The sequence below is a fragment of the Tenrec ecaudatus genome, chromosome 14 (genome assembly GCF_050624435.1).
Source record: "Tenrec ecaudatus isolate mTenEca1 chromosome 14, mTenEca1.hap1, whole genome shotgun sequence".
Classification (NCBI taxonomy): domain Eukaryota; kingdom Metazoa; phylum Chordata; class Mammalia; order Afrosoricida; family Tenrecidae; genus Tenrec; species Tenrec ecaudatus.
The window spans coordinates 105,586,716-105,604,794 of NC_134543.1; the positions used below are offsets into that span (position 1 = coordinate 105,586,716).

General features: G+C 43.6%; 1 protein-coding gene across 3 annotated transcripts in view; it reads left to right on the forward strand.

Annotated features, from left to right (window-relative positions):
* Nucleotides 1–336: 336 nt before the first annotated feature.
* GOLM2 (golgi membrane protein 2) overlaps nt 337–18,079 on the forward strand; it is a 78,438-nt gene continuing 60,695 nt past the window's right edge. The window contains exon 1 of one of the 3 annotated variants that reach the window (XM_075532114.1): nt 337–947. In XM_075532114.1, coding sequence (XP_075388229.1) covers nt 621–947 — 327 coding nt within the window. In that variant the 5' untranslated portion in view covers nt 337–620. The remainder of the gene's footprint in view (nt 948–18,079) is intronic. The other 2 variants (XM_075532113.1, XM_075532115.1) reach the window with 2 other exon arrangements.

Genomic DNA, 18,079 nt, shown 5'->3' on the forward strand with positions numbered 1-18,079 from the left:
ATCTGAAAACTCTCGCGAAGTCAAGGGCAGTCTAGGAACTCTCTACGGCTCAGGTCAAGGGTAACGCGCAGGTACACCTGATGGGACGCGGGCCCAGGTAACCAGAAAACCTGGAGCACCTAGCTAACCCAACACCCTGGCTGGCCGAGATAAAACATCGCGAGATAAGGTTGAAAGAGGCGAGAAAAAGCCTTCTTTCTCGCGAGAAGAGGGGGCGTCGGCGGAAACTAGGATCTGGCCCCCTAGGCGACCCAGACCCAGCCGGTGGGCGGGGCCAGTGGTAAATCCGCCTCCTTCCGGCTTTCCCCCCGCCCCCAACCCTGAGGTATTGGGCTGGGGTTCGGGTGGCTAGCGAGTCCGCGTTTCAGCCGACGGGGGCAAGGTCGGGTTCAAAGCCTCCGGAACGCGCTTGGGCCTGATTTGTGGAGAGGGGGCGGGGAGGGGCGCGCGGCTTGCGGCCCCGCCCCCTTCTCCGGGTAGCCGGAGGGCGGGCGGCCCGGCCAGCCTCCTCCTCCGCCGGCCTTGGGCCGCTTCCCGCGGGCCGCTCAGCCGCCGAGGCCTGAGCTGCTGCTCGCGGGTGTCGGCGGCGAGGGCTCCGGGGCGCAGCCCAGGGCGGCCCCATGGTGGGGTTCGGGGCCAACCGGCGGGCCGGCCGCCTGCCCTCGCTCGTGCTGGTGGTGCTGCTGGTGGTGATCGCCATCCTCGCCTTCAATTACTGGAGCATCTCCTCCCGCCACGTCCTGCTTCAGGAGGAGGTGGCCGAGCTGCAGGGCCAGGTCCAGCGCACCGAGGTGGCCCGCGGACGCCTGGAGAAGCGCAATTCGGACCTCCTGCTCTTGGTGGACTCGCACAAAAAGCAGATCGACCAGAAGGAGGCCGACTACGGCCGCCTCAGCAGCCGGCTGCAGGCCCGGGAGGGCCTGGGGAAGCGATGCGAGGATGACAAGGTGAGGACCAGCCCCTTGCCCTGAGCCCCCCAGAACCCGCTCGTTTCTTTCCGACCGGCACGCGGGCGGACGCCGGCGCCAGCCCGCCAGCCGCTGCCCTGTCCGCTCCCGGGCGGCAGCGCAGGAGCGCTCCTTTATCCCCATCAACCCAGGTTCTATCAGACTTTCCCCATCTTGTCGCCACCACCCTTTCCTTCATCGCTTCATTCTCCAGCCCCTCCCAGACGGAACTGGCTGCACATTCTGGTTCTCAGCAGTGGGCAGTGTGGCCGCCACCTTTTCGCTAAGGTCAGCTGCTGAGCTGGCACTAATAACCGTTGGCCTATGTGGCTGCTGTACATTCACCAACCCCCTAATCTGGAGGCAGCCAGGCTTGGTGTGAGTATTGTCGCTTCGTCTTTATTCCGTGCACACCGGTCGATATTCATTTCGTTCCTTAGAGACTGGAGCTCCGTCGTCATTCGGATGAATCTGGTGGAGACCCTATCTTTTTAAAGCAATATGACTTTCTTAAATCTCTTTAAGCCTGAAAGTTTAAGGTCATGTGTTAAGTAATTAAAGAGTCAAACATTACCGCCTTCCTGTGGTAGATATGTTTTGATACGTGGCCCCTGCGGCCATTTATGAGCCTCACTTATGACTTGGACATAGTTAATTCATATTTACCGGCATGTGTTTACTTTTGAGTTGTTAAATTATCCCAGTAAGTAGAGCCAAAAAATTTTTTCTAACAAGATAATCTCATGTAATGCCTTTATTGTTCTTCAAAACGAAATAAAAATGAAAGTTGGTGTGCTTACAAATGTTTTATGCAGATACAGATGGAAACTCGGACAAAGTTTTACATTTTAAAAAGTTTAAAGCCGGGCTTTTACCAGACCTGCTAGTAAAATAGTCTTTGTTTTCCACAGCATATTTGGAGAGCTATTAATAATTTATGACTCTCTGCAACTTCCGTTGGTAGAGCAGGGGTGTGAAAACTTCTGGATGGGATAGTAGATGTGCACCTCACTGGTGATCTTCATGGTGTGTGTGTATTATAATGACCAGTTTTGTTTGTTTTTGTAAATCATTTTATTGGGGCTCGTACAACTCTTATCACAATCCATCCATCCATCCATTGTGTCAAGCACATTTGTACATTTGTTGCCACCATCATTCTCAAAACATTTACCTTCTACTTGAGCCCTTGGTATCAGCTCCTCATTTTCCCCCTCTCCTCCCCCTCCCCCCATAATGACCAGTTTTTACTTTGCCTGTTCTATCAGAATCATTAATAAATCATTATAAATGAAAACTTCACTAAGCTTACAGCTTCCCTGTTGTCACTAGCCATTGCTTCCCATTGTATTTCTTCACGAATGAGGCCCTGAGGTAAGTACTTCCCTGTAAGCCCTTCTCTTTAGCACGATGTAGACATCCTTGAAGAGGCCCAGGGATCCACAGGTTGAACCTTGAAGACTGCAAAACTCTGGGTAGGAGTAGGCAAAAATCCACGAAGTTTTGGAGTATTCAAATGAGCTCGCCATACTGGATGACCTCAGCTCACCAGCCACTCCAGAGGAGAGCGATGTGGCGATCTGCGTTCAAAGGACAGCAGCCTTGGAAACTCTGTGGGGCAGTTCCACTCTGCCCATCAGTGGGCAGCAACGTGGCAGCAGTGGGTTGGGTTTGGCTTCATAAAGCCCTCTAACCTACCCTTCACAACAGTCAACTAATTTCTTTTACAATACAACTGTTGAGCTCTAATTTTTATTCTGTAGTCTATAAGTGCTTCATCTACTACTACTTCTTTCAGTCCCCTGTTAATCTTTTTTTTTTTAATTGTCTTCCATTCTTTTCTAAGGCTGTTCTCTTGAAGATCACAGGTAGTAGTCCTAGTCAACCCCCAAAATAGTTTTCTATTCTCCATCTATTTAACATCTCTGTCATTCCGTCCTGCTGATTATCTCGCACTTTTTTTGAAAACTACTCATCTCCTTTCTTCTGTAATGCTGAACTCTCCAATGCTCTGCCTACCTTCCTCACTTTTTTTCTTGGATTTTTTTTCCTTCCCCTTTAACCAGTTAGTAATGGGGTTTCTGCTCTTTTGCTTTCCCTCTTAGTGCAGTATTTCTAAAAGTGGTGCTAAACAAAGTAGAAATGAATGTAGTTCATAGGTGGTCTGGAGAACAAAGCAAAGCCTTTTTGGAGGGAAATACGAAGTAGTGATTCCTCATTTTGGGTTCATAATGCCTGATAACATAGAAAGGGTCTGAGAAATCCATTATTAAAGCAGCCTATTCCATTTTGTTGAGTCCAAACCACAGCCATTGAGTCGATTCTACTCTTTCTCAGTTAGTTTGAGCATAGATAATGATGGTGATGCTTACCCACCTGTTACCATGGCACAGAAGAATGTAGCAAAGCACCCAGTGGGAGAAATGCTGCCTTACCTGTCTTTAACATTTAGAAGCACTTGACTAATATTGTGTGCAGTTGACTCACAAATTTCTGTCTGTTATTTATATGACAGTTTCATGTTTTGAACAAGCTATGACATCTGTTTGAGGGGCTTATAAATGCCTACCCTTGAGGTCAATGAAGAGGCTCTGAAAGACTTAGGTTAATAGAAGGAATAGTCTTGATCTAGCTGAGCTATGGCTGAAAATTGCCTCCCAGATATGTTTCCTTTGTGTGGCCACTCCCTTAATATACGGAGAAGTAAACAAATTAAAAACACATAAAAGATTTAAAAGCTGCCGATGTAATTATAGCTCAGTGTCTTACAGTGTGAGATTGGGACGGATTATTTCACCTGGGTTTCATATATCGAAAAACAGGGGAAAATATCTAACACAACTTCAAAAGGGTGACCTCCAATGACTGCATCATTTTTGACAATGGGGAAAAACATTTTCAGTGAAATTTTCGTGGCCTTTTTCTCACCTGTGCAGTGTCAGTTATCTTATAAATTCTTCATAATAAGCCCCCTGTGACCTGTGATTGTCCTTATCGTCAAGAAAATCTCCTAAGAGTACACTTTCTAAACTCCCTGCTATTGAGTTGATGCCAACTCATAGTGACTGTAGGACAGGGTAGAACTGCTCTCATGACTTTCTGAAACTGTAGCTCTTTACAGGAGCCTTGTCTTTCTCCCACAAGATTACCCCTTTAGTATCGTCCTCTCAAAAATGACTATAACCTTTGGAGCTTACCCTGATGCCTTGAATTCAAGTGGTCCAACCAATCTCCTTATAAGCCATTGTTGGGGCCTTTTTGTTTGGTTGAAGGTGATAAATGTATTACTGGGAGAACTTGTCTGCAGTCGTCCACTGTTCACAAAACAATTTTTTTTTCAGAATAAGCTCATGTATGAACTGGAACCAGAGTATCAATATTTTTTGTCTTACCCTTTCTTGTAAAAGTATCAAACTTGATACCCAAAATCATATTGCGGGGTGGAAAAAAAACCAAATCCTGGAGCTTCCTATTGTCTAGAACTGATCTAAAAGTTCATCTCTGTGGGTGGAGGACGAACAAGTAAATTTGGCAATTAAATTGTGTCTCTTCCTTTTTAAAGCCGGTTTATGAATGTGAACTCGGTCTTTTCTGAGCGAAGTCTCCAGCTCTCAGGACTTTTACCAGTGGTAGATCCCAGTGGTTGACTTAGGCAACAGCTATGCATACTCCATCTTTGCTGACAAACTACCTGTGAATCCTGATTGATCCTGGTTCAGGAAAAGGGACTTAGGGTCTGGTCTGTGAGTTATGAGGAAGTCTCCTGGGAAAACATTACTTGTTCCTTAAAACAGTCACACATGTACTCTGAGGGATTCTTTCCCGCAAATTTGAAAGTCCCCCTCTAATTACGAGAAAGCGTCAGATGAGTCCATTTTGAAGCACGTTCAACAAGATCCCAGGCCAGTACTCTTCAAAAAGAGCCACATTTGCAGGGACGGTCTCTTCTGCTAGTTAGTGTTGCTTCTGTATGTCACCTGCTGTTGAGGTAGCCAGAGGGCCAGGAGATGGCTGAGACACTGGAGATGACAGGAGAATACTTGTCATTGTGAGAAAAATTGTTTCTTTAATGTTTAAGCTAAGGAGCACTAGTAGCATAGTGGTTATGTGTTTGAGTCCTCAAACTTTTTTAACAGGGGACCAGTTCACTGTCCCTCAGACCCATTGGAGGGCCAGACTATAGTTTAAAAAAAAAACTATGAACAAATTCCTATGCACATATCTTATTTTGAAGTAAAAAACAAAATGGGGCAAAAACACCCGGTGGCCTGGACAAATATCCTCAGCGGGCCACATGTGGCCTGCAGGTCACAGTTGGAGGACCCCTGTGACTGCAAACTGCCAGGTCGGCAGTTTGAAACCAGGGAGAAAGAGAAGGCTTTCTACCTGCATAAAGAGTTCCAGTCTCAGAAACCTACAGGGACAGTTCTACCTGTCCAACAAGGTTGCTGTGAGTCAGAATTGACTCCCTAGCAGTGAGTTTGTTTTTTTTAGTTTATTGTTTGAACTAGTCAAGTTGGGGTTCCCTTAGTTGCAGTCTTAAAGTTCCTGAGTTCCTGTTAGCATTCTCATTGCCAAAATGAAGATGGAATTTTTTTCTGGGAACTTTTTGAAGCCCCTGTGCACATCCCTAGAGCAGTAAGGCAGTGGACTCAAATCTGCAGGCGTGGATTGTTGGTTTAGTTCAGCTAAAAATATCAACACAGGTTTGGAATGCCTTCCCACTTAATTCCTCTCAGCTTCTTAGAGACCAGCATTCTATGGAATGTGGCCCTCCTCCCCGTACCCCACATTAAAAAAAATCATTTTATTGGGGGCTCGTACAGTTCTTATCACAATCCATACATACATCCATCGTGTCAAGCACATTTGTACATTTGTTGCCATCATCATTCTCAAAACATTTGCCTTCCTCTTGAGCCCTTAATATCGGCTCCTCATCTTCCCCCTCCCTCCCCACATTTCTATTGCAAGTTCCCCACCACAGATCCCTTTGCCTCGCTCAGCCACCTTCGGAGGGTGTGTGTGCGTGTGCACGAGGGCGTGCTTCATGTGTCTTTCTTCAGGTTTTTTGTTTGGTTATTTAAAGTAAATTTTAAATTTTAGAACAGTCTTAGCTTTACAGAAACATTGCTAAGGTAGTTCGGCGCCCCCACAGATCCCACTCCCACTTTCCCCTATTTTTAACATTTTACACTCACAGGGCAGCGCTGTCACAAGTAGTTAACGTTGTCACAGCGCTGTCACAAGTAGTAATTGATACGTTATGGTTAACGCTTCCTTGTTTCTCATGACCTTGGTGGTTTTAAAGACTTCTGCTTAAACATTCTGTAGACTGTTCCTCATCTGGGATTTATCTGACGCTTGACTCACAGACTGAGGAAATGAGTTTGTTCAGGGAGAAAGACCATAGAAGCAAAAGACCATTGTCATCACATCATTTTAAATGTGTCGTTCAACTCATTGCCTTCGCGGTGATGCCAACTCAGAGTGACCCTGTAGGACACACACGGTGAAGTGCCCCCTTTGCGTTTCTGTGACTGCTGAGTGGCTGTGCTTTTCAACTGCAGACTTTATAGATCAAAGCCCAACATGTAACTATTATCAATATGATTTATCACTGTTGATGTTGATTACCTGGCTGGACGTGGTCCTTGGCAGGCGTCTCCATTCTAGAACTATTCTTTGCCCCTCTCTCTTTCCACACTGTACTCTTTGGAAGAGTGGTCAATGATGCTTTACTCCCTTACGGGGAAAAGAGTTCCCTAAGCTGCATGTCTTCTTCATGGGAGACTTGTCTATGCCTCTCCAATTTATTTTCAATAAATACATCAGTATAGACTCATGGCTTACTTTATATTTTGGGTTATAACCATTTTGTTCCCCAAATTGTTCCAGCATTGGCCTTTGGGGTGCTTCCGGTTGGCTCCTGTACCCCTTTGATAGGCCTCATCATGATGTTCTGTTTTGATGATAATTAAAACACTTTCTGAAGCGCTGGCAGCCTAAGATCCTCCAGACTCATGCCATATGTTTACTTCGCACCTTGTCCTAGAATCAGTCGCTTCTCCAAAGAGCCCTGCCCCTTTAATTGGGAAATGGTGTTGGTGCTAGGTGGGCTATTGTCTTTCAGTTCTGGAAATCTCTGCGCTACAAGAAACAGAAAAGTGATCTCGGGCCTCTTCCAGTTTACCTTGCCATCCTGGTATTTTTAGGGTGCTACGTGGGGCGTTAGAATGCAGACATTTTACAAGGGAGCTTGAAATTGCCATTTAGGATCCAGAGAAGCCTCACTTCTCTGGGATCCCCCCAAATTTTATTTTAAAAAACCTATTCCTTAAACAGTTTCTGCTTAGAGGAGGAGCCGTGACACAGACTCTGCCTTTTTTCCCACTTTTTACTAGAAAGGCTCCGTTGTCTGTTTCATGGGCATAGAGCAGTTCCCTTCTCTTACCTTGAATTCTCACTACCTATATTGTTGCTTGTCGTTAGGCCGCGTCAAGTCGATTCTGACTCTGTGCCCCTGTCTGACAGAACTGCTTGTTTGTAGGCTGTCATCTTTGATGGATACAGAATGGTTGTGGGAGTGCAGACTGCCATCCGTTCGGTTAGCATCTGAGCACTTAACCATTGCACTACCAGGCTCCTTGCCTACTACCTATAACTTGGAGTGAAGCTATGTGGTTTGGGTGGACCAAGTCAAGCTCTCCACGCACTGTTTTGTTAAAGCTTATTTCTCTTGAAAAGGAGCTGTTAGAATTTTAGGAAAACTCCTCCCCCAAATTGTTACTATAAACAAAAAGTCAGTTTTGCTGTGTGAAGCTGAACACTAAATGACCTCTTCTTTCTTTTTTTTAAATCATTTTATTAGGGGCTCATACAACTCTTACCACAATCCATACATACATCAATTGTGTAAAGCACATTTATGCATTCATTGCCCTCATCATTCTCAAAACATTTGCTCTCCACCTAAACCCCTGGCATCAGCTCCTCATTTTGTCCCCTCCCTCCCCATTCCCCTTCCCTCATGAACCCTTGATAATTAATAAATTATTATTTTGTCATATCTTGCCCTGTCCGACATCTCCCTTCACCCATTTTTCTGTTGTCCGTCCCCCAGGGAGGAGGTTATATGTAGATCCTTGTAATCAGTTCCCCCTCTCTACCCCACCCTCCTAACACCCTTCCAGTATCACCACTCACACCACTGATCCTGAAGGGATCATCTGTCCTAGATTCCCTGTGTTTCCAGTTCCTATCTGTACCAGTGTACATCCTGGTCTAGCCCGATTTGTAAGGTAGAATTGGGATCATGATAGTGGGGGAGGAGAAAGCATTTAGGGACTAGAGGAAGGTTGTATGTTTCATCGTTGCTACATTCCACCCCGATTGACTCGTCTCTTCCCTGAGACCCTTCTGTAAGAGGATGTCCAGTGGCCTACAAATGGGTTTTGAGTCTCCACTCCTCAATCGCCCCCTCATTCACTATGATATGATTTTTTTTGACATCTCGTGATCGCACAGGCTGGAGTGCTTCTTCCATGTGGGCTCTGTTGCTTCTGAGCCAGAGGGCCAACCTCTTCTTTCGTTAGCAACCACAGTCTCCCTGAGACAGTCCACACCTTTGATTGAATATGGCAAAAGTCGTGTGCCATAATGAACGGTGGAAAGCACATTAGGTTGTTTTTTTTTAAAAAAAAGTGTCGTGTGTGTGTGCATACACCACCACTCCTACACAAATATGTATATGTAAAAACCTTGGCACATAGTAGGTGTTCGACTGGTTTAAATTTTGGTTAGGCCATTTACCATGTGTAGAACTTTGGACAAATTACTTCTGTGTCTCCATTTCCTCATTTGTAAAATGACAGTAACAGCAATCTTGCTCACATATTCTTGTAACATTTAAAATAATAAGTTTATTACAGTGCTTGGAAAAATATCTATTAAATAGACTTAAGCAGATGAATATTTTTAAACATATTCACTAAGTATTAGCAATTATCATTGAATACTTACTATTTCTGTCCACTCGTCTCTCCAGAATCAGGGTCTGTCTGGATTCCTGCTCCACACCCAGTCCCAGCCTCACTCTTTGCTCCTGGAGTTCAGACACCACCCACTACCCCACCCACCCACCCCACATACTTCCCGGCCCACTTCCAGTCAGGCTTACCGTAATTGGCTCATTTCATGGTTGACTCCCTAGAGCCTGCCTGTTCCTTCATAAGTTGAGAACCAGCTCTCTACAGTTTTTCTAATAGTGATCATTCCTGTGCCTCTGCATCATCAGCCATATTCTGGCCAAATTCTAGTATTGCCACCTCAAATTACTCATAAACGATGCAAAGCTCCTACCTACCTGTCTCTTCACATGCTCTCTTTCCTACTGCTTGCCTCCTGTAAGTGATAGAATGCAACCCTTAGGACGGAAGCTGTTGGAAAAAGGTGTCCAACCACCTCATCAGCTACCTTGTGGCTTCATCAATCCAGTCTCTTCTATCGGTATTGCCCTTCTGCAGTCTGTTCTCTGTTTGGTAACTAGCCACACCAGACTCTCTGCCATTGAGCTGGTTCAGACTCAGAGCAGCCTGTAGGAAAGAATAAAACGGCCCCTGGGGGGTTCCGAGACTGTGCATCTTTACAAAAGCAGAAAACCTTGTCTTTTTCCCATGAAGCAACTGGTGGATTTAAACTGCTGGCACAGTGTCTTTTACTTAGTATGTGCTCAGTAAATGTTTTTCTTATGACTGGCAGATGGGATTAATGCATAAGCAAACTTAGTGATTTTTTCCATAGACAGAAAAATAATTTATTCCAGAAGATGGCAGAAATAAGAAATTCATTCTAAAAATATAGTTCAGTTTAATTCTGTCACTGTGGGACAGATCTTCCCACTGAACAGTCTCCTATTGCTCCAGTGGAATCATTTCTGGGCAAATCTTAACTTTTTCTGATGTTGACAGAATGAGCAGGCAGGAGTCATCTTCAGATGCACAGATTCTAAGAAGACAAGATGTTTCTCTAAAGAATAACACTTTCTATTTCAGAAGAGTCCATAAACACTTAGTATAATATTTGGTTAGGTTAAGTAGGCATAAAACTCATCAAAGTATAAAATAAGTGGCAGGAAGACATACTGATTTTCAGAATAAGATGTTCATATGTGAGGTGAATATTTAAGCTGCTGATGTCTAAACAGGCGAGTCAAGGAAGGTAGTTTGGGTTCAGAGGTGATTTTACATTGAGATTAATGACAGGCACTGTGTTCCCAAGAGAGGGTTAAGTTTGGCCAGAACTGCAATGGGCCAAAAGAGGTAGCAGCAAACTGAAGAGGTCACCACACTGGTGATGATAACTCCACCCTCACTTCCAAGTTGGTTAGGGCCCTTCATGATGAACCAGACACTAAGAAGCCCCAGAGCTTGGTTGTCACCTTGAGAAACACCATGAGGCCATGGGTACCCCATGGTTGTCACTTAAACTGAAATTGAGTGAATTTTCTTAGTAGACCAAGACCAAAAATTTTGTTTCCCCAGGTGTCCTACTTAGCAGGTACTCAATAACTACTTTCTAAATGACTGCAGTTAGAAATAATAACTGCTAAAATCCTTGCTTTTTCTCTTTAACAATACAACTGTGGTATAGATCACACTAGAACTTGATTAAAGAGAGACCACAATTCTTTACTAGACTGAGTAATAGTTGCAAGGTTGTCTGAGTCTGGGTTGACAGGAGAAACAAATCCATAGACAATCATATGTGTTTAAGAAAGAGCTTTATAAAAAAAAAAGAGCTTTATTTCAAAGAGCAATTGTATATTAAGAAAACATCCCAGTCCAGATCAAGTCAATAAGTCCAATATTAGCCCATATGTCCGATACCAGTGTATAAAGTCCTCTTCAGACTCACACACATGCAATGATGTTGAATGTAGGAAGATCACAGGACCAGCGGGTGGAAAGTCTTGTGGATCCAGTGGGGGTGGAAGTATCTCAGCACTGATGTGAGTCTCCACGTGGCTCCTCCAGTTCCAGGGCTCCAGCTTCATCAGCATAGCTTCATGTATCTTGTCAGCAGGAAGACAAAGCAGAGAGTGAGTTCGTCTGGCCTCCAGTGAGGTCATCAAGATGCAACCTGATCGAAAGGCTAAACTCCACCCCTTCACTCTTAATATCCTCAAGTTGACACGAGATGAGTTACATAGCTATGACTATTAGTTATGTAACTACCACAAGGGTGTTTGGTATATTGACTCCTTTAAATATGTGAAATGTAAGTGTAGTAAGAAAAACCTACCAGGAAAGTCTTGGTACAGTAGTTATGAACACAAACTTGGGAGATTACCATGAATCTGCTGTAGTTCTAATGGGCTCAGACTTTCCTCATCTGAGAAATGGAGACAATGATTGTGCCTGCTTCGTAAGTTGGTTTTGAGAATAAAATGAGGTGACTTATAAAATACAGAGCATAGGCTCTGGCACCGAACAACAACGAGTCAAATGTAATGCCCACTGCTGTTGTTAGCTTTTGCCTCAGCAACCCTGTGTACACGCTAGAACAAAACACTGCCGCCACGGCATCAGTCCACCCTGCTGAGGGTCTTCCTCTTTGTTTGCCGACTTCTGACAAGTATGGTGACCTTCTCCAGGAACTGCGCCTTCCTGGTGACATGTCCAAAGTACGTGAGATGAAATCTAGTCACCTCACTTCCATGGAGCAGTAGCGTAATGATCTATATTATACTAAAATAGTAATAACTAATACCCATTAGATAGTATTCATGGTATTCTGTTTTGATACCAGCTGGTATAGGTGCCAACCAAAGACAATCAAATTGCTAAACCTGGCTGCCTTTCTGAGTCTCTTGAGCTTTTTAAAGATTCCTAGGCCAGTCTCGACTACTGAATCACTTTGTGCAGTGGGGAGGCAAAAGTGTATTTTTTTTGAAGCTCCCCAGGTGATTCTGAGGATTGGTCAGGTTTGGCAGATAGGTTCCAAGAGACCATTGTCTGCTGAAATCATCTGAGGCTGAGATATAGTCAAGAGAAATACTCCCAATGTGGAGAAACAGAAAATAGAGACGACATCTGTGAAAAAGCCAGTCGTCTCTACCTTTGGGGGAAGTAGTTCTGGCTGTGCTGATTGCCCAGAACAGGTGATCATGAAAGTGCAGCAGGCACAGCGGAGCCATTTTCCAGGTCCCCACCTGAACAGCGAAGCAGATCCACTAAGCCAGTGACAGCTGTCCAAATGGATTTAGAGAAGCCTCATGGGCTGGGGAAAGCATTGAGTTTCGGAAAGAGGTGGTAGAAAAATGAAAGGAAGATTAGTGAAAACTAGATCAAATAGCCACCACCCATCTCATCCGTCAGTTTGTTGAGCTGTGGTGGTTTGTGTGTTGCTAGGAGGCTGGAAGCTCTGCCACTAGTTATTCAGTTACCAGCAGGATTCTCCATATTAGATGGTTTTCAGCCAGTCTTCCAAACCAAAATAAACTTGGAAGAAAGACTAGGTGATCTACTTTTGAAAATTAGGCAGTGAACCCCCTATAGATTACAACGGAATTTTATCTAATTTAGTGCTGAAAATGAGTACCCTATGTTGGAAACACACAAAAAAAATTTATGGAGAAATTCCATGTCTTTTAATTCCATTTTTCACAGACTTTCCCAGTTCCTATATATATCCATGTATATATATATCCAGGGACAAAGATAAGACAACTTATTAGCCATACCCAAACACTTTGAGGGACTAAGCCAGTGTTGTTCGAGGTTGAGGGTCACAGTCTTGGGGGACATCTAGGTGAGTTAGCACAAGATAGTTCACCAAGACAAAGCTCTCCATCAGTTATGGTGAGTAGCTCCTCTGGTCTTCAGAGCTAGTGACTGCCTGACAGAGGTCTCTCCGCATCCGGAAGAAAGAACTCAAAGACTCAAGGAACTAATTAGTGAGTCAAAGACTCAAGGAACTAATTAGTGAGGACGACCAATGGATCTCTGAAACCACAGCCTGCAGAGAGCACTACCCAGAGAGCAGCAGAACTAGGTGGTACCTGGCTACCACTACTGACTGCTTTGATTGGGCCCACAGAAGGTCCTGAACAGACTGGGAGAAAAAGGTAGAACAGAATTCAAAGCCATCAAAAGATATGGTCTGATGGAGATGGATGGAATTCTCAATTGTGGCCTGTAGACACCCTTACACGTGCAGCTGAGTCCACCCCTGGAGATCACTTTTCATCCAAACTGGCAGGCCTGCAGAGAACAGGAATACTTGCGAGGTCTCCTCAGAGCAATTAACCACAAGAATAAAAGGGCAGCATTTGCTCTAAAAAGCTCAAAGTGGGAAGGTAGGACAAATGGGAACCCGGTGTGGGAAAGAGAAGCATGCGGTTACATTGAGGAAATTGCAACTAGTGTTACTAACCAGAGGTGTATAAATTATGGAATGGAAAATGTATTAGCTCTGTAAACTTTGCTTCAAACCACAATCTAAAAAAATTCAAATAAATATCTGGAAATGAACAAGAAAGTATCAGGGAAGAGCTAATTCTTACCCAGAAAAAAAAGACATAAAGAACACATCCCTCAGAAGAGAAAATGCTGACGTCTACGTGGAGGAAGGGAAGAATACATGAATTTTATGTCAATCTGGAAAAGGCCAAAGAGAGCAAGGATGATCAGCATGGTATAGTCCCATGTAACCTGGAACTTGAAGTCCCAGAGACACCTAGAGAAGTCCAGTGTAGCATAAGGTAATGGAGGTGATAACAAACCAAACGCATTTCCATCAAGATGATTCCCACTCCTAGCGACCCTGTAAGGCAGAGTCGAACTGCTCCTGGAGGTTTATGAACCTGTCGAAAGTATCATTTCCTGAAAGTTCTACCAAGAGGAAGTAAAGGAGAAATTCATAGGAAGTCTTGAGGGATCATTAAAAATACGTGGACAAATAAATATGGATAAAGGACAATGTAAGGAAGGACAGTGGAATACAAATAGTGGGGATATGAAATGTCAACAGACATTTATTGAGTGTGTACAGGTGGCAGGCAGTGTGCCAGGCAATGGTCACAGGGCTGAGCACAGATGTAGTTCCTATTTTCGAAGGAGACTCATTTCCAATAAGCCTTGGGGGTAGCAAGGAAATAAGGGACATTTTTATTGGAAGTAAAACTGCACATGATAAAGGAATGCTTAATTTTTGAAGACTGAATATGTCTTCCCAGAAGACTCCAGAGCCAGGCAAGGCATTTTGAGCATTGTGGACTTTTTAAGGATATATTGAAATCTGGCTTGAAATCTCTGACTATAGATATAAATTAGGCAAGAGATAGGGATGTCATTGTGACTATTTATGCTTGTCTCTCATCCCCAAAGAAATATATGAGGTCATTTTTGCATATTTCAAATAACCTTAGGAAGGGATTTAATTTTTCTTAGGAAAGCTCTTAAAGTAACCAGAAAAGGACCAATGAACCCAGACAAGAAGAATCCTTGTATAAAATAAGAATTGTGTTTCTTGCAGGGGGTATGCTGTTACGCCTGCCTGGAGTAGATTCAGGAAACAGTGTTCCTTCAGCACCAGTGGCTCCGTAGGGAGGATATGCGATCAAGGGAAGACCCCGCTTTCTAAGCATGCAGTAGTAGTAACTCACATTAATTCTCAACAGCTGGGACGTTTGGCAGTATCATTTGGAAGCTAAGCAGATTCCCTGTTAGAACACTAGGAAATTAAAACTAGGGGGGATGATGAGAAGGGAAGTCAAGCTTCCTTTTGAAGGTGACTAGCAATTGTTGCGGCGTTAAAAGATGTGAGAGCTCTGAGAAGGGGTAAAGTGCCAAAGAGCCCTATCTGTGTGCAGACCAGAGGAATGGAAATTATACAAGGAAAGACATAGGAAGTGAAGAGACTGAGTAAATATTAAAAGTGAAACAACATAGTAAGACATGTTTATACACTGACCCGAGAGAGTAGAAAACATAAGGTTAAGGGCAACCATTAAGTCCTGAGTGCTTTAAGATGTGAGGGAATGTTGTAGGCTAAGACACTCAGCTATCCTCCAAGGGGTGATGGGGGATGTTGGAGGCACCCTTGATCAAACCATTTCGGGACCGAGATAAGACTTTCCAGGAGGAGGGTGTGAGAGCTCTGAGAAGGGGTAAAGTGCCAAAGAGCCCTATCTGTGTGCAGACCAGAGGAATGGAAATTATACAAGGAAAGACATAGGAAGTGAAGAGACTGAGTAAATATTAAAAGTGAAACAACATAGTAAGACATGTTTATACACTGACCCGAGAGAGTAGAAAACATAAGGTTAAGGGCAACCATTAAGTCCTGAGTGCTTTAAGATGTGAGGGAATGTTGTAGGCTAAGACACTCAGCTATCCTCCAAGGGGTGATGGGGGATGTTGGAGGCACCCTTGATCAAACCATTTCGGGACCGAGATAAGACTTTCCAGGAGGAGGGTGTGTGGAGCGAAGGGGTCAGATGGCTATTAAAAGATGAACAGAGAATTTAGCAGCAGCCGTCCAGGTTCCGGAAGTGAGCAGCATAATAAAATTACTGAAGAAGGAAGGGAGCTTGTGGTTTGATGTCCTGCCAGCTGGCCTCTGTTAAGATCATTGAGCAAATCCTTGGCACCGCGGTTCAAAGGCATATGGAAGGTGGTGTGACCAGCACAATGAAATGGCTGTTAATGGGAAGTGAGAGTAACTGGCAGCTTGTACCTACTGATTACACTAAGCACTGAATATAAGATTTTTTTGAGAATCTGCTGAAAAGATTGACAGGAAAGACAGAGAGTGAGCTACCAAGGGCAACAACATGCCATAAAGGAGATGTGAGAAGCTAACTGAAAAAAGCACTCTGCATGGCAAAGGGATGAGGTGGGAAATATATTTTTATGCTTGGATTAAGAAAAAAATTCTATGTAGACAAACTATGTTCTCTCTAATGCCATGTAAAATATATTGCTCCACAGCACATTTTAAAATGGGAGGGCTTTATATACAAACCATTGGGATTTGTGTTTTCATTCTCAAGAGGGCTAGCTGCACAGGAAGACTAAAGCATACTGCTCGTCTAACTGACCCTCCGTCTTATTAATTCTGATACTTTACTGTGTCTTAGGTAAAAGTGTACATAGCAAATTAGGTTCCCATTGAACAGTTTGTACAAATAAACACTGGTTATATATTGTTTGTAATGTTTCACCATTTTCATTACTTCCATTCTGTTTGCCCCGACTCCAGTTATCTAGCTTACCTGCCCTTCTGTCCTGTGTTCCCTTTGCTTTGGGGTAAATGTTGACCATTTGGTCTCGTATAGTTGAAGGTTTAAGGGAGCACACTCGTCCTGGATGATATTGTATAAACCAGTCTATGTATTAATGAAAGGGGACCTTCGAGAGTTCAACTTAGAAGAGCTTATAAGGTGATAGTCTCAGAGGTTCTTCTAGTCTTAAACTGTCTAGTAAATCAGATTTTTATTAGCAGTTTGAGTTCTGTTCTGTGTTTTTCTCCTCTTATATCCACATCTTCTATTGTGTCTCGTCAGAATAATTGGTAGTGGGCACTATGTAGTCCTTCTGGTCGTAGGCGAGAAGAGGCCGTGTTTGTGTGGGCTGAAGGTCTAGTCCTAGTTCGTCTTTGAGTTTTTTCTTTCCATCATTCTCTTTCACTCCAGATGGGAAGAAACCAATGGTTGACTCTTAGATAGTGTGTCTTAGCTAGTTACTCATGTCACACTTTATTTTTGTGGTCTGATTGAATTTTCCAGCCTCCTGCATTCTTTTAAGTGTATAAGGATATAAAAGAGGTAGTCTAGGGAAGCTCAGGCTGCTCAGAGCAGAGTTTTGAAGAATAGCATCTAATGTGACATTTTCAGAAGCATTTTTAAAGTGAAGGACACGAGAAGCTAGAAGTTGTTCTTCGCTGTTGTGGAGTAGGTTCCCATTCATGGTGACACATGTACAACCGAATGAAACCTGCCTGGTCCTGTGCCATCTTTCCCGTTGTTGCGAGTCCTTTGCTTTACAAAAATGAATGAAAAGCAATTTATAAATTATCAAGGGCTCATGAGGGAGAGAGGAGCGGGGAGGGAGGGGAAAAATGAGGACCTGATGCCAGGGCCTTAAATGGAGAGCAAATGTTTTGAGAATGATGAGGGCAATGAATGTACAGATGTGCTTTACACAATTGATGTATGTATGGATTGTGAAAAGAGTTGTATGAGCCCCCAATAACACTACTTAAAAAATGGGTGAAAAGCAAAAGAATTCAAACTTGTTTTCACGAGAATGGTTATATTCTTTGGAGCAGTAAGAATTGCAAAAAGAAATTGAATCTTCAAAGTAGAGAAAGTAGACATGGAGCTGAGTTTTGAATGGATTTGCTTGGTGTTTATTATCCCATTAGCCCTACCTTTCTTCCAGTGTCTCCTTTTCTGTAATGGAAATCCTTACCTTGTGCCTATCATTCACTATGGAAACAGATTTTGTAGTCCAGATTTCATAGGTTCACTGATAACAAATTTGCCCTAGAATGGAATATGCCTGAAACCTCACTCGTATTTTATTTAGATGATTCAGAAGGTAAGAGTTTCTACTTGGAGCTAATTTAAGATTTTGGGGGTGGTGTGATGGGGTGAATGCGTTTTACATGTGCCAGAACCATGAAATTTGGTGGGTCAATGGGCAGAATGTTATGGATTGAATTGTGACTCCCAAATTATGTGTTATAATTCCTAATCTCAATGTCTGTAGCTAAAATCCCATTTGGGAATGGACAAATGCTACCCTTTTGGACTTCTTTAGTTCGTTATTCTGCAGAATGTGTTCTTCCCTGGCGTTATTGTTCACTTTATAGGCCTGCTATTGTTTGGCTGAAAGTTGATCCATGGGGACGCCTTCAGTTCCAGGCTTCAAGGGCATAGGCTCAAGGTCATTTTATTTTCTTGACTTGCTTCCATGGGCATTGATTAAAGGTCCGAGTAAAATGAAACCCTTTACATCTTTTAATTTTTTTTCTCCTTTATCTTAAGCTTGTCTGTTGATCCACTGTGAACCTTTAAGTTTTCTTTATGTTAAATTGTAACCCATACTGAAAGGCTTTGCTCTTCA